Source organism: Helicoverpa armigera, chromosome 12 (assembly GCF_030705265.1).
Source record: "Helicoverpa armigera isolate CAAS_96S chromosome 12, ASM3070526v1, whole genome shotgun sequence".
Lineage (NCBI taxonomy): Eukaryota > Metazoa > Arthropoda > Insecta > Lepidoptera > Noctuidae > Helicoverpa > Helicoverpa armigera.
Genome location: NC_087131.1, coordinates 2200705 through 2216976, shown reverse-complemented (window position 1 = coordinate 2216976; position 16272 = coordinate 2200705). Strand labels below are relative to the sequence as shown.

General features: G+C 35.8%; 2 protein-coding genes across 5 annotated transcripts in view; both read left to right on the top strand.

Moving 5' to 3' along the window:
• The first annotated feature begins 267 nt into the window (after positions 1–267).
• The window catches only part of LOC110378005 (myosin heavy chain 95F), a 36604-nt gene continuing 20599 nt past the window's right edge, over positions 268–16272 (top strand). For 2 of the 4 annotated variants that reach the window (XM_049838567.2, XM_049838564.2), the window contains exon 1: positions 268–497. The gene's annotated coding sequence lies outside the window, so the exon portion shown is untranslated. Of the gene's footprint in view, positions 498–553; positions 660–13547; positions 13702–16272 lie in introns of those variants that run through there. The other 2 variants (XM_049838566.2, XM_049838565.2) reach the window with 2 other exon arrangements.
• LOC110378004 (myophilin) lies at positions 3131–3840 on the top strand. The gene has a single exon (XM_021337070.3). It carries the CDS (start codon positions 3215–3217, stop codon positions 3776–3778), a length of 564 nt encoding a protein of 187 aa, XP_021192745.3. The 5' UTR covers positions 3131–3214; the 3' UTR covers positions 3779–3840.

Genomic DNA, 16272 nt, shown 5'->3' with positions numbered 1-16272 from the left:
CTTGTAACCTACCTATGTACACAGATTAAAGAGCTTTGACTTTTGACTTTAACTTTTACAACGCTTACCTAAATTAAACATAATTGAACATCCAAACAAAACTTTAAAAGTTATAAAAAAACAGACATATTATTATTATTTTTTTATTTGAACCATGGATGTGAATATCGATGCCCAGTATGTCGATAGTTAAAGTTTGAACTCGTCAATCCCTAGCAAGATGAGTCAACCAATCAGCACTCACCGCAAACGTCATTGTCACGTGGAGGGGAACACCGGAGAGTGGTTTCCGAACGGCATCGAACGGAAAAGGTAGCGTAGCTAACTTTTTGTTTCGCAGTCTTGCGCTGTTAACAAAATCTCGTGACGCGGCCGGTTGTAATAAAATAAGTTCGACTAGTGGATGTGAAGTGCCTTGTGAAATATACAATGGATATTATTTATTAATTGTTACATTACTGTGAAAAGTGTTGTAACTTCATCTTCACAAAGTTTTGGTAAGTTTATATTACTCAAAGTTTTAAGTTTTTCGACTACGTATGTTTTACCTGGCCGATGTATTGTTTGATTCCGGTCTAATCTTATCATGAATTTATAGCTCGATAGTAGTTTTTGTACTGTTTAGTCAGAAATCTTGAGAGAATCTAGTTGGAATGCAGGTGGGTGGAAAAATAAGCAAAGTTTGTCGATAGTGCTTTGTTTTTAATTTGTACCTATCTCTTTGGTCACCTCAATGTTTGTTCACCTACGCAATTAGCATGTCATTTGGTATCTATATTTTATTTATAGGAAACCGATAAAATTACAAATTATGGCGTAATTAAATCAAGTTTTTGAAGTTTATTCCTACCTTCCTGATGATAAATAGGTACTTAAACTTTATTCCTTAATTGGACCTAAAAATAAATTCAATAAGTACCTAAGTTAAGTAATAGCAAACAGTCCACATCAACAATAACTTACTAAGACTATGGTGAATGGTCAATAATAACAGTACCTATGTTTACTAATATAACTTAATGGTACTGATATAAATTATGGTTACTAATAAACCTAATTTCGAATTGAATTACACTCCTTTTTTTTAAGCAACAGTTATTATGTGTGTTCTATTAATAGAACCTTGTCTGATATATTAAAACTGCTATTTACCTTCCATTTCAATCATTACTATTTATCCTTAACGTGTTGATAGCCAGAAAATTCTGAATACAAACCTTATTTTAAATAAAATAAATACTTATTAAATACTTTTTTTTTTATTTATTCTACATAGTTTCCAAAATAGGCAGAAGTTATCATTTTGATTGATTTTTTGTTTTGTTCCAGTAGAATATCAATATAAAACTAAAACAATAAGCAAAGTGCAGTGCACTTTAATAACTAAACGCATTCTTCTTTGATAAGCTGGCTCTTGACGTTGTTTGTTGAGTTCCTTCCTTTTAAGCCTATTGAGTGCCAATATCGTGCTCTGGCTGTGGTGACATATTGGGCTGACAAAGTGTGGTCTCACTATAAGACATGTCATCGACATGAAAGAAGAAGAAGAAGTGCCAATTCCTAAACTTCTTTATAGATACCTTACTTTTTTAATACTAAACACTATAACTATGTACTAACTGCTATCTAAAATATTTGACAATTGTTCGTTTTTACTATAAGAACAATTATTTTCACCCGAATTCCCAAAAAGGAACAGGTGCGTAATTAGTTTTGTTTTTAATATTCCTGTTTTATACTCCTTGATTTGAAAGAGGAACTTCGTAGAAGGATGTATTTTTAAAAGAGGTAATCTTTTCAGATCAAATAAAATACCCAGTCTTAATGGAAGTTTTGAAACAAACGCAGATACTAATACTTTTAATTAATACACACAGTTTATTACTTTAAAAATAAATACTGTACAAAAAACTATGAGAATTCTTATGTATCTATTATCTATCTACTTAAAACAATAAAATAAAATAATATTTCATAGATTTTACAATGACATCATCAAACCTTAATTATTTTGATAGCAATAGGATATAGGCTGCATCTTTATCAGTGTTCAGTATTTAAATATGTTTTTAAGATCTTATCATTGATTTTTATCATTTTCGAGTATAGTGATAGCGAGCCTTTGTTTGGAACAATCAACCGCGGCGCCATTGTTTTGCGAATAACAATAAAACACAATAAAAATTGGCACATCTGGGCCTCTAACAAGGCTAGTTTTGCAATTCTGTAGCAAAATTGGGGAAAACTATAATTTGAGAATGTTGCTTGTAACGCCTAATTGAGGTTTGAACTGATTGAGCCATTGCTACTCAGCTAGAATTGAGTAAGGTATTTTGAAAATACGAGGTCTCATTCTGAAATAAAAAAAAAGTCTGTAGGATTGGAAACAGCCATATTTTAAAAGTTAATCTTATTACTAATTAATTAGCCAAACTTTTCTGCGCAACTACCTACTAAAATATGCCAAATCTCTCTTTTTTTACATCATCATTAGAATTTTGCGACGATCGGAATTTGCTCCAAATACATTTAAATTGATATCTTGGCTAGTATTGATAATCTTACGACTTCAGACACAAAATTTTATAAATAAAATATTTCTACATATTATGTCTTTATAAAAGGACTATCTTTTCATAAATCTAACCACAAACGCCAACTCACAACTTATCAACAAGATAACAATGACCAATCAGAAGGTAACTAATATTCTAGACGCTTCTAACAAATATCGTTGATTAGCATTTCCTCCAAACTAGTGAAAGTCACCATATTATTATTATTGCATATGCATATCTATCAGATACAAAAACTGCAGACGTCATCGGGAGGTTCCTAATCTCCATAATTTTGTCTTTCCGGAGTGCCAAAACTATAGGCGTACCTACGTAACTATCAATATTCTATTGGCTCAACACATATGCATACATTTTAAAATGATTAGGTAAGATATCTTAGAAAGGAAGTGCGTAACAAGTGTATTGCACGAAGCCGAAGTACGAACACTCGGTACAGGTAATATCTGCAGAACAAAATGCCATCATAATTATAAACCATTTATGCCACAAGATAATAGCGTAGGCGTGATAAACTCCAATACACGTTCGTAGAACAGCGATAATCGCTATCAAACATATCGTCAAGCTGATATTGTAAGGACGCTTATCATAAGGAGTTCAGTGGCTACGTGTCAGTACACTAGTGAACATCCAACATGGGCGACTATCGTGCGGGCAAGGCTGGCATCAACGCCGAGGCGCAGGCCAGGATCAACAGCAAATACAACGATGACATCGCCCACGAGACCCTCGAGTGGATCAAACTGCTCACCGGCGAACCTGCTAACACTGACGGAAGTGCCGAAAATCTGTACGCGGTCTTGAAAGATGGAACTCTCCTTTGCAAACTCGTCAATTCTCTCGAGGAGGGATCAGTTAAGAAGGTCAACCAGTCCACCATGGCGTTCAAGTGTATGGAGAACATCAATGCTTTCCTGGAAGCTGTGAAGAAGCTCGGTGTGCCACCTCAGGAGACTTTCCAGACTATTGATTTGTGGGAGAAGCAGAATCTTTACTCTGTCGTCGTGTGCCTGCAATCCTTGGGCCGTAAAGCCGGTAACTTCGGTAAGCCGTCCATTGGGCCCAAAGAAGCTGACAAGAACGTGCGTGAATTCAGTGAAGAGCAGTTGAAGGCTGGACAGAACGTCATCTCTCTGCAATACGGCACGAACAAGGGCCAGCAGTCTGGTATCTCGTTCGGCACCAGGCGACAGATGTAAAATACTAATGTACCTACCTAATTTATGATTAAAATCTAATAAATAATTTTGTATTTTTTTAATGGTCGCCTTTCATTTAGTAAATCAAGGTGTGGTTCTTTAAAGTCCTCAGGTAATGTAATCACAGATTAGATAACACATATTTTACAATACTGCAATAAATTGAAGTATTTTGTTGTAGATTTATTACTTGCAAGTGGTCATATATTCAATTGGTTTTATACTTAATCCTCCATTATATTTTATTACTTTTCATATTTCTATTAGGTATTTACCCAATATGTATTTCTGGAATTTTGAAACCGCATTTCTAATTATTATCTAACTTGACCACAGGCTTTAAAACCCAGATTACAATTTATCAGCTGGCGCATACCTATCACTGCATTGCCTATTGCAGGTACTTATAACATTGTTGAAGATAACACAGTTATGGCTAGTCTGTCTATAGATAACACTATCTAAGGAAAATCAGAATGCTAGCCACGAAAGTTTATACGATATTCCCACGAGATTTTTGTAAAATCACCTTTGCTAAACCTTTTCTGTTATATTTTTACCAAACATACTACATCTGTTTTATTGGGTGTAGTCCTAAAAACACACAGTATGTTGTACAAGAAATATCGAAATAATAAAAATCATGAACACTCTTTTGTAACCAGAACAATTATTCTCTTGAACAGCTGATAATAAAATATATGATGTCACCTGATTATCCAGAAATTAATGATACACCTCGTCCGTCACTCTTAGCTGAAAATGTTCACGTATTAAAAACATTACAAGGAACTGGACAAAATAATAAAGATAAAAGAATTAACTTAATCTACGCACGACATTCACACGAGTTGCCAAGTGACATAATTGTTCAGATTCCCAAGGCAATTAGACAATGCAACTAGTGCTTGTGATTATCCTTGAAAATATAAAACAAAAATATTATAAATATAATTAATATTGTTTAAGATAGCGGCTTCAATGACAGAGAATCGAAAAGTTGCTGAAGTAGCCATAAATTGGACGCTATGTGCAAATATGAATATAAACAACATAATGCAAAAGCAATAAAAAATACTGAGATCATATCGAAGCTGAAAGTCACCTTACACAGACTAAGGAAAATCATCAGTTTCAGGGCAGATTTGTTTAGCCTTCATAGGTTTGTTTAGCCTTTGATAGAAATTGAGGCGGACCAAGTGAAATACCACCTATTCTATATTATTTTGGCAATTCCTAATTTATAAACGCTGTCGGGTACAGTCATTGAAGAATGCACTCATTATTCAACGAAACAATTGTTATAAACGATAATAGAAATTCCAATTTCATTTGGAAACAACCATATCTTATCTAATTTCTGAGTAAATCAGCAATTACGTAAGTAAGGATCGGAATAAACCTGCTGGAAGGGGAATATATTCTGATGGTCATAATAAAGTACGGCCGTTTCACCTTTTAGCGAAATGTCGAGGGGAAATGGTACCCCATTTGCTACCTTGCTATTTAGTGACGTCATAATATCGATATAACTTTTGCAACCGCAGCCGTTGCTAAGCACGACCTCCCAGCTCCACCCTAGTAATGATAAACTATGTTTTTGAACTCCTATTGAGAACGGTTTACGTAATCGTGTCGCTATATCCGCCGGCCTCATAGAACAATACTAATACTGCAGGTCGCGAACTGAGACTGTAATTATTACAAAACAGGCCATTATCATTCTTAAAGGTAAAAGAATAACTCCTAATTTCCTGTACAGCATTTCTAGATTACTAAGGCTATGCAACCGCTATGAAGGACATTTTCGACATAAAATGCGGCATTTATCGATAAATTCTTACAACTTAATGGTTATTACTGGAATTCATTGGAAATGAAAAGTCGGGTCCTTTGAGTAGGTGTAGCGAAAAGCAACCGACATAAGTATCTTGAACGATAATCTTCCGGTACCAATTGGTACCTAATTGAGTGTCGAGTGTCAGTGCCTCCTTACTAAAAGGGCTTCATTCATTTTCAACGTCATTCTTCTTAAAGTCTCATTTAGATAAAATATACAATTTGGCACGTTTTTGCCTTTATCAAGTTTTTCTCCATTTATGTATAAGGTTGACTTAATTAATCTATTGTGTCAAGTGTGATTATTAAATATAATACATTTTGACTAGCTGCAAAGGTTTGGACTAGCTCTTTAATATCTCATGCAGTACTGCGAAATTGCGACTCTGAACTTGATACCTAATGCATCATCATTAAAAATAATAACAAGCAGTATTGTGGCAACTTAGCATATTCACAACATTAACAACATAGTTAATGCTATGACGTCACAGTCATTAGTACGATGCGACTGGTCGTCACGCTGTTGTCAGCACCCCACAACGGAAGGTTTGGTCACGCGCCGGTGATAGCGGAAATACGGATATCCGAAAAGGACACCACCTACTAATTCCCAAGAGTAACAGAGAGAGGAAATCACGCACGTGGGCTTTGTTTTGGACCCACAATGACTAATCAACATAAAAGTACAGGAGAAAGTATTGTTTGGTTAGTGTTAAAACCCAAACTGCATCACAAAATTCAAAGTAGAGTATGCTTGACCGAAACGTACAATAAAAGTAGCTATCAAACCGTACACGTCTGAAATGATAAATTAAAACGAAGTATTTCTATGGCAATATAAAAACATGTTATTTTCAACTCATAGTTGTATTATGTATGAAGTAGCATCTGCCTTTCACGTCATCCGCATAATATGCGTCGTTCATAAAAATTTTGATGCAAAGCATTAACACAATAGGTTGAAAGTGAGGTTAAACCAGGAGTCTATTAAAAAATCGTTTACTCATTGCTTTCCATTTCATACATGCATGAATATCATTTTATGATATTTATCAGTAGTGAAAGCCTTTGAAAACAGCTCATAAAATACTCTAGCGAGGCTGTCGCCACTTCGGAACGATGATTTAGCAACATCAGCTTACAAATCTTCGATAGTAACGACCTTAATATTTAGAAAGTGTTTGTTTTTGAGCAGAATAGCTGCAGAATTATTAGTTTTCGTTAAGTTTGTTATTTCAACATCTCCAAACGATTCAGCATTCCCACGTTATATGATATCGATCGGTCTTGCAAGGCTTCTGTACGTTACGCTACAGCGGGTCAGCTTGCCTTCTTGTCCGAAGGCTCTTTTACCGTTACCGTATCGGACCGGTCGACCAGATTATCTGGCACTAACGGGATGATATCCGTTTTGCCATCGCAATGGCAACTCTGTACCAATGCACCTAATTACTTTTATATCGAGCCTCTTACTATATTTGCGTGCAATTGCGCTAATCGTTCCGTTGCCAGTTTAGCAGTTTCAATAACCAGGAAGTTGTTCATGTTAGCGTGTAAAATTGTCCAATCTATCTCGTGAATTTTGTTTTTGTCAGGTATTTCATAAATCTTAGCGGCAAAGAATTTCTTGTAGAGCAGTGTTACAGTTTCCTATTTTTAAAATCACCGTAGCGTGCAGAACAGCTGAGATTTGGCGTGATTCGAGTAATTAATTTGCGTTACGTCACCAAGAATTGCAGTGTTGTACTACTTCCATCCCACACGTATACGGCTAATGTAAAGCGGATAATGCGACTTTACGTAGCGTACCGAGTCACTCACCTAGTTTCCTTTGTTTTGGTTATTTATTAAATTATAACAAGTTTTGATGTAATGTTGTTGTATCATGATACAGTTATGCAATGTCTTCAGTTTTATGTTTGCGATTTCTTTTTTTGCTTTACTTCCCTTTTTTTGTTCAGTCGTTAACTTTCATTTTAGATTTTTATTTCTGCTGCATTCAACCTTTTAACTGGTGCATTTCGTATCTGCATCATCCAGAAACTTCCCCCCCAGTTAATTTATATTCCACTGCGCCATTCAGTTTTCCGTCATTCGTGCACGTCATTTCAGCTAGGGGAGTCGGGTATCAATTGATATGGCCCTGTACCCGCCCCAAGCTGATTTATTCGTTAACCTGCACCGCATTGATACAGCTTGACCTCATTGGTGGTGACATTTGTAATTGGCAATTGCCTTCGATACCGTATGGTCGTTAGTTTTAATAGCATGCGTTAATGCCTATGTAGATCTGGGTCTGATGAAAACCATTCTCAAAGTTCTCTTCATACATGTGATTTGTATCTGTTACCTGTCCTGAGATATTTTTTTCCATATTGTTGTTTTATGGCAGTGCAAAAGTCCTTCCTTAGATCCCTGTTTTTGTAACATCATGTCTAATGACAAGTGGCAACCTCAGATGCATTCCAAGTTTTTCTTTTACACCAAGATCTACGAAGAAGTCATTATTTTTAAATTGAAATTTAATACTAGCCACCGCGGTTGTCAGCAACGGTTGATTCTGATGGGAATCGTATACGTCTAATCAAACATCTGTGGTCACACCTTTTAGGAATGTGTATAGATTGAATTTTAAAAATTGTTTGCTTGCAGCATTTTGAGCTTCGTTAGCTTAAACAAGTGTATCTTTAACTAATCAGTCAGTAACCGGTTTCTATGCATAACATACCTATTCCTAAACAGTGAATCATGTTAGATCAAAACCTTCACATTTTATAATGATGTCGCAAACAAGATCCACATTAGTTTCATCATCAGCCATCTCATAAAGACCGCTCAGTACAGTTAGTGTTAATATTATTTTAATTGGAGCATTATGTGTCATTACAATATAATTATTTTGTAACGGGTCTCATACTTAAAGATTGCAACTGCTTTTAGCAAAGAATTCAGAAATAGTACTTCGTATACCGTCTGTGGGTTGTACAAAGAGCCCGCATCATTAGTTCTCGGCTATTGACTGTAACGTATAGTCATAAGTTATAGATAAGTAAGAATTTGTTAATTTTACGAAGAGTACTGAACAAATGTGCCATTACACGGGTGTGTTTTTCATACAATATTCATTCCAATTAACAATACAACTAGAGTTAATTTACCGAAAAGGTCGTGGTAATGGAGGAATTTCTGACAGATTATTCATCCAAACGTTGAATGCACAGCCCTAGTCAGAAAACCTTGAATAATCTGATAGCATCAGTAGCAGGGAGACGCACACAGGATGGTATTTCGTAGTCAGGAATTCTAAATAGATAGTTGCGATACTTGTGCAGTTATTTAAGCTGTAGCTACTCGCCTCGAGCGTTTGAACTTAATGTTGCCTTCAACATCTTCAATCCTGTTTTCAATCGCACCTTAAGCTTCAGATTCATTACATAAATTACTGCTCCGCCAGAGGAATAAGCTGTCATTAAAAATTGCAAGCGGAAATACTAAATCCGTTCCGTGCCGCCGGCGGACTGGTTTGTTTATGTGTATCAGTCCACGTATCTCGAATACGTCCGCACTGTCGTAATTATGCATTTCATTTTTATTCGCAACCTGCTTCACTATAGTTACCAGCCTGTTTGTTATGTCGTTCCAACCACCCTTGCTTACCTGTGAACAAGTTTTTCACATTATTCTAATCATAATTCTAATCGTAACAAAATGACGTTGAAACTTTTGGAATTTCTACATAATGAGGTGAAATGTAGCATGTATGAATAGGATCGATCAGCTTTTACGCAGCGTTATGTGATTTATAGAACCTACTTTCCTTTATTCATCTAGGCAAATTACATTTTGCTCGTGTAGTTTAGTTTAACTTTCGCCAATAGTTTGATGCTGATATTCAGACTATCAGTTATTAGTATTCTGCACATGCTCTGAGCAATTTGCATCTCAATTGAATTCAGTGTCTCGTCTACCGGCTGTGTGGGCTTTAGTTTTGCGATCACAGGAACCGTTCAAACTGCATTTTCAATCTCCGATATTATGCTAAACCGTTTTAAGTAAGCGCTCAACAGCCACCGGTAAATGTAACATTCTGAGAACGTTACATTTACCGGTGGCTGTTGGTACAGTAGATCCGACTGTGACCGACTTTGTGGAACCAGTTTCTTTAGACGTTACCAAAACTGGCGGCGCTGGTCCAACCTTGGCATTGAGGGAACACTGTGACTAATGTTCACAGTCACACGTTGCTTTTTTATTCTAATGTGCGTTACGTCAAATGGTGGTCGAGCCTCGAGACTTGCGTGATGGAAATTATATTTTATTTCGTAACAACTGTTATGGCAATTGTTGGCGTATGGAACGCGTTACCAGTTACCAAACTAGTCCCATATATCACTGAACTGAGTGTTAATAGTTCTGCATAACGCATGTGGTTTCTTGTCAGCAGTCTTAAACCAGACACCTTTGTGTATGCTAAAGTTTACCTAGTGACGGGGAATTACGTCACACTTTATCAACCTATGATTTCATATTGTTATCGTGAACATGTTTTCCTGTTTTATCCGTTTCTTTTGTATTCAATTAATTGCAGTGCACGTTAGTTCTGCTTGTAGCTACATAATACGTTTTGATTGCATCTGCACTTAGCATCTTTTTCCTCTGTGGGTGTTAAACAAGTCCGGTTTGCTTGGCATGTTTTAAGTCAGGTGTTCAACAATACTGACACCTACACAATACAACTTTACGAACTATTCACAATCTGCGCGTTCATCGTTCCAACCACGCGTGCCCGATTGTATCTCAACACACATGATTTTCACTGTTCCACCGCATTCTCTTAAAATGTCGAAAGTTTTCTATTATTTCCTCGTACGTTATTTATATATTGTTTCTTATATAACTTATTATACCACATATTCATAAATCTTATTTGAAACACATGTCTTTCGTCGGCTTCAACGATTAGTATGGAAACTCATATCTTCAAGAATTTCATTGTTTCCAAGCCTTGGCTGCGATAAGATAAAAGAATAACTAATTACTGTCTGGTTCTTATATTTTTCATTTTCATTGAACTCTTTATTTGAAGGAGACATAGTTTTACGTCTCTTGAGTCATGCAGTTACAGCCATTGAGTAATTAGCTAAATAACACAGTATTTTTATGACCGACTGGTGAGCAGTTCGACTCACAATATTATTTGAGAAATATCTCAATTGAAAGATGTTTTCTAATTTGGTAAATATGAGGAATTCAGTGGAATCATATGATACGCACTGGATGACTCAGGTGTATCGGCTGTTGATGATAGTAATGAATAACAGAGAATTATGAATGAAACTATACCAATTCTCTCTATAGATGGAATAATTTCACTAGTTCCAAAAGTGCAGGTAAAAGCAAAACAAATCATCAAGCATGGATTTGACAAAAGTAATTCAGATCAATTTTCGTCACAAGATAAGTAGCGGGCAAATCGCAACCCGACCCCGGAGGTCGGCTAATAGCAATTTAGCTCTGCACCGCTGAGTCACGGCAGAACACAGCCGTGACAATTTCCACATCAACAATGCGAAATATGACGAAGAAGATTCAAAACGCAACGCAGAAATTCATACTATGTTGCTTGTGGATGATTTAGAGCACATTAATCGAACATGTTGATTAGAACTCGCCCCAGCTGTGTCTGCGATGGGATGATTGATAATCCGAAAGTTTTAAAATCTATAAGGAGCGGTCTTTAAGTAAGAAAGAAGTATACTTCTATGAATTCGACCTTTTCCGGAATTAAGTTCTGCCGTAAAATCATTACTTGATATATCGTCAGGGACTACTCTGCCAACTGCAAACTTATTAATATCATCATCTACGTTCTTCATTATGTCAAGCTCACGACATCTATCACTATACACTCAATTACCTATGCCCAATTACGCTGCAACTGTTACATTGTTCTTGACATCTTCTGGGAAATCGTCTATTGATAAACCATCTCTAAAATTCTAGTAGACGGTCGGATTTGCCAACAAAATTCCTGTGCTCAGTACAATATGTCTGTTTGCTTATTTTTGTTTGTACACCACATTATCAACGCGCTTTGTTTCAACCGAGATTGTGGTTTCGAAACCTGGCGTGCGAAACATTCGATTGTTTTGAACACTTTTCAAGCAATTTACTCCTTTTACAAGCACTTCCCAAAACTGTACTTATGCCAGATTTATACACGAATACAAGTCTTAGACTTTTATTGACCTTGCAAGATAAAAACATGAATCATGCTAAGTAGAGACAAAAAATTTAGTGGTTGCAAGTACCTACTTCAAAATGTTACAAAGTTCTTACGAATACAACGGTATTTGCTGTAGACATACTTAAAATGACCAGTTTATTTTTAGCCTTACAAAAGAAGACGTTAAACATTCCCCTCCCTTACGTTCAGTACTTTGTCCCAGTTGTATCCAAGAATAGCTGTCTGTTGGACATCATTAATAGCAGTTGACACACGAAAGTAGAAAGGTGCGGTCTGGTGGATCAATTTTCTGAAAATGGCACAGCCAGAGGTTGCGAGGTCACTGCGGCCAGAAATATCGCACCATGAACTTGAAAGTTCAAGGCGTTTTGAGTTATAATAGCACACAATAAGGTTGCGATTCTAAAGGCAAGGGTTTAATAAAGTTCTTTGAAGGTTGGTTAGGAGAACTATTGTAATGGTCTAAAAATGTGAAAGGTCAGTGGCATGATTGATGTTTGTTCTACCATAATTATTGACGACGAAGCTTAATAAGGTGGTTAACCTAACGCAGTTGATACGGCTATGATAAGCGTTTTAGCAGATGTCATCGTTCAGATAATAATGCTTTGTTTGTATGGCAAAATTCGAGGCCCCTTTTCCAGCCTGATTTCGAACTATTATGTATTATCACTGTCGAGCAGTGCTCAGACATTTTCCGGTGTGTAAGGTATGCTATGTTTATTGTATTGATATATGCAAAAACAACTAGCCCAGAGGTCAATGAACATGAAATCTTCTATTCGGTGCTTCTCCAAATCCGCAACCTTCTGATCTAATTAAATCTAATTGCTCCTAAGATTTACAACTCATAATAACTGTGAGATAACAATTAAGGCTTATTACGAATTCACTTGGCTTCAATTCTTATGAGTTTAAAGTATCAAGGCTAAAACGAGATAATCATCAGTTCATGTGAACATGCAACGTGGTTGCGCTAAAGAATGCATTCGGGTCATTGTTGAGAGAACAATGTACGATTCACATCATTTTACGTCTTGTACTACAGAACGACGGGAGATTTTGGACATTATTGTTTGTACAATGGCCAATTGACAATACTGCACACAATGTGTAACTGTATTGTCACATTACAATGTGCGAACTAAATGCACGTAAAAATTTTAGTATAAAAACTAACGAGTCACCGAACCTCATATGAATTTAGCGAGAGAATTTTTATTTGTACAGTATTTGTAGCTGCGTCCTGTGTGTGACGAATTAATAAACAAATAACGAAGATCTTACTGAATAACAGCCACTGCAAATTATAAATTGATTTCTGACGTATAAAATAAACAGACATCGGCGAAGAATTGAACATAGTCGATTAAACGTCTCTTCTATTGATTACAAGTGCTATAACAGATGTGTCTATGCATGACTCATTACAAACAATATTAATAACTTAGACCTTGGAAACATGCAACCACCTCAAGCTACATGATTCAAGAATGATAGAAATACAGGCAAAGAAATAATGGAAATCATATTAACTTTCTATGAAGGTCACGACGTAGACGATACAATTCAATAATAACATCTCACCGTTGATTACAATACAATGATCATTGAATTGATTGCAGTCGGTTACAACGTATCGCACCTACATATTGTACGATATCATATTGATAAGATTAAGGAAACCTTTGGCGGAGTCGAAGAAGATTTTGAATCGGTTTATTGTTCAAGTTTACTTGCTGTTGTATAAAGTGTTTACATTATCTTTAAATATTGTAATTCGTTGATTCAACCAGCGTTTTCAGCGTTAAGAATTATTGATGCATACATTAAGGTTAGTAGTTTATTGAACTTTATCCCCGCTATAATATATTATTGTTTAGCTAGTCTTGTCGATCGATCTATCACAATAGCTCGTGTAATCAATAAGTCTTAGAAGTTAATTACAAGTGTTGTACCTTCAATGTACGTCAACGATTAATTCAAATTGATCATTGTGTACTTATCCGTTTGTTTTGTTTCTATGGGACTGTCGTTCAAATCTCTCGTACCAAGCTGTGGTTTGACCTCGATTACTTCCCGTGACAGTCAAAATCACGCTTTCGTACGCTTTTCTTGTTCGTCTCGTTGGGCTGCATAATTTGCATCCATTTATTTACGCTATGGCATTGTGCTTCATACGTTTTGCGCTTTTCTTTTAATGGTTCTGAATAATTTTCTGAGGCTCAGTTGGAACGACCGCGGTTTTACTGTACGACGGATATTCAATAACCATAACGGCTCAGTTTCACTTTTTGTGGTAAAAATTTTGATCTTGCTCTGTTTTATTTGTATAATTTGTATCATTATTAAAGAAAATGATATAATTATTACTTTCCTCTTCGGTTTCTTTCAAATCACTGTTTGATTCATGACCACTGAGTTCATTCATAGTGCAGTGTTACAATTTTCGGAAGCATTTGAGTTGAATTTAATAACAATTACGTTTTCTGAATCGTGGATCAACAAATGATTAATAATTGTTGTATAGCTTGTTTACCTGCGTGCTGCTCTAGTTCTTTGAAAAACCATGTACCATAAATTATCGGGCCATTGTTTACATTTTCCTCATTTCTCTATAAACGTTAGAGCTAACGTAACACCGATAGAGTTGATAGATAGAATCAATTGGTTTTTATGTAAAACCAACATTTGTTCTTTTTTTTAGGAAATTAATTCCTAAATTCCTAAAAATTGCAAAAACTTTTTTTTGCTGTGCACGACTCTGATTAGGCTGACGGTCAATCTTGCGTACAAGATGTACTTTTTTTGCTTTAATTATAATACCGTCTATATACAAATTATTTTAAACAAGTAACGTATACAGAAGCAGGGCGGCTTCATTTAAATGATACGAAATGTACTACTTCTTCGAATGCAATCTTCCGTTACACGACTACATTGCAGCTAAGAGTTCTTATGCTCTTGCGTCACCAACTCTTTAGTTGGCTCCTTTCAGTTTTGACACAAAACGTCACGCCACTGACAATACTAAAGGCAACAATAGTTCGCCAGCACAACCGTTTATCCACAGAGTACGTTTATCTATTTCGTCATCGCCGATAAGCTGGATTAATTTTATCTGACTTTCACCGTATATAAAACCAACTGTAACGAAGCTCAAATTGACCTATTAAATTCCTCTGTATGTTAGCAAAATCCAAAATTTAATCCAGCTTGATACTTGTCCGTAATGCAATTTCGCTTTAAAATTGTTTGTTCCGATAGATTGTGATGAATCAAAGCATGAAATTTCAAGAATACAATTTCACAGTTCATTGCTCTACTTTTGGCAGTGTTGACAGTGAAAAGGCGATACTTTTTGGTCGGAATTTGCTATCAGTGCGTCGGTCTCTCTCTTAGGCGTCCATACCAACCAGGAATTGAGTTCAGCGATGTTGTTATTGATAGTAAGTTTATAATTAACTGTTCCTTAATAAGACATGCCATATTTTATGGAGATTCCTTCATTTGCCATAAAATGCTGTAAAACTTTCTTCCATAAAATACTTGAAAAGTAAACAAAGTCTTGTGTAATGTTTTCCGTTGGATTAATCTCGGAAAGCACTCGACCGGTTCGTATAATCTTTTCATTGATGTAAAGCCTATTTCACGGCGCATCAGTGTCATCATCATTCTCGTCTCAAAAGATTTTTGGGATTGGATTATAACTGTTAAGCATTTCAATTATTTAATCATCTGTCCCCTTGTTTGGTTAAGCTTACTCGTACTCTTTAACTGCGTGAATATAATTTACTGTATTTATTATTACTTGTGCGTCTAGACTTTTTACTTTCATTTGGTATTTATCCAGATAGTTAAACCGTCAACGATGCATTTCTAATAATACTGGCTTTATCAGCAAATTACAGTTCTTGATCTCAGTTATCTAAAACGAACGCAATCATAATAGCTTGAGGAAGTGTTGAATCTAAAGCACCTTCAGGTTTCAATGAGATACTTTCAAATACTGCAGTTTTTTTATCCCTCATTTTGAAATCCCAAGCTTCAACAGAATCATTGCGTGTTAGGTCATTCTCGTTTTTTCCACTATTCGATTAAAATATTGTGGTAGATGGAACAATTTTTTGCTTCCGGGCGTCATCTACCGGAACAGCCGTGCTACCATTGTTATTTTTTTCTCTCTATAAACCTAATTACGTAATACATATGAAAGTGTTACAGTACGCGTTGCTGGTACGAAAGTGAGTTAATGATATTCTTTACTTTTATAGTTTATGCTCAAAGAATTAAAGCAATTATGTACAACATGATGTTTAGTTATGTAATTGATGTTGTTATATCTGTCTAAATGCTTCCTACTGTCAGTTATAATTAGACGCGTTATGGGAGTGTGTTCGTGTAA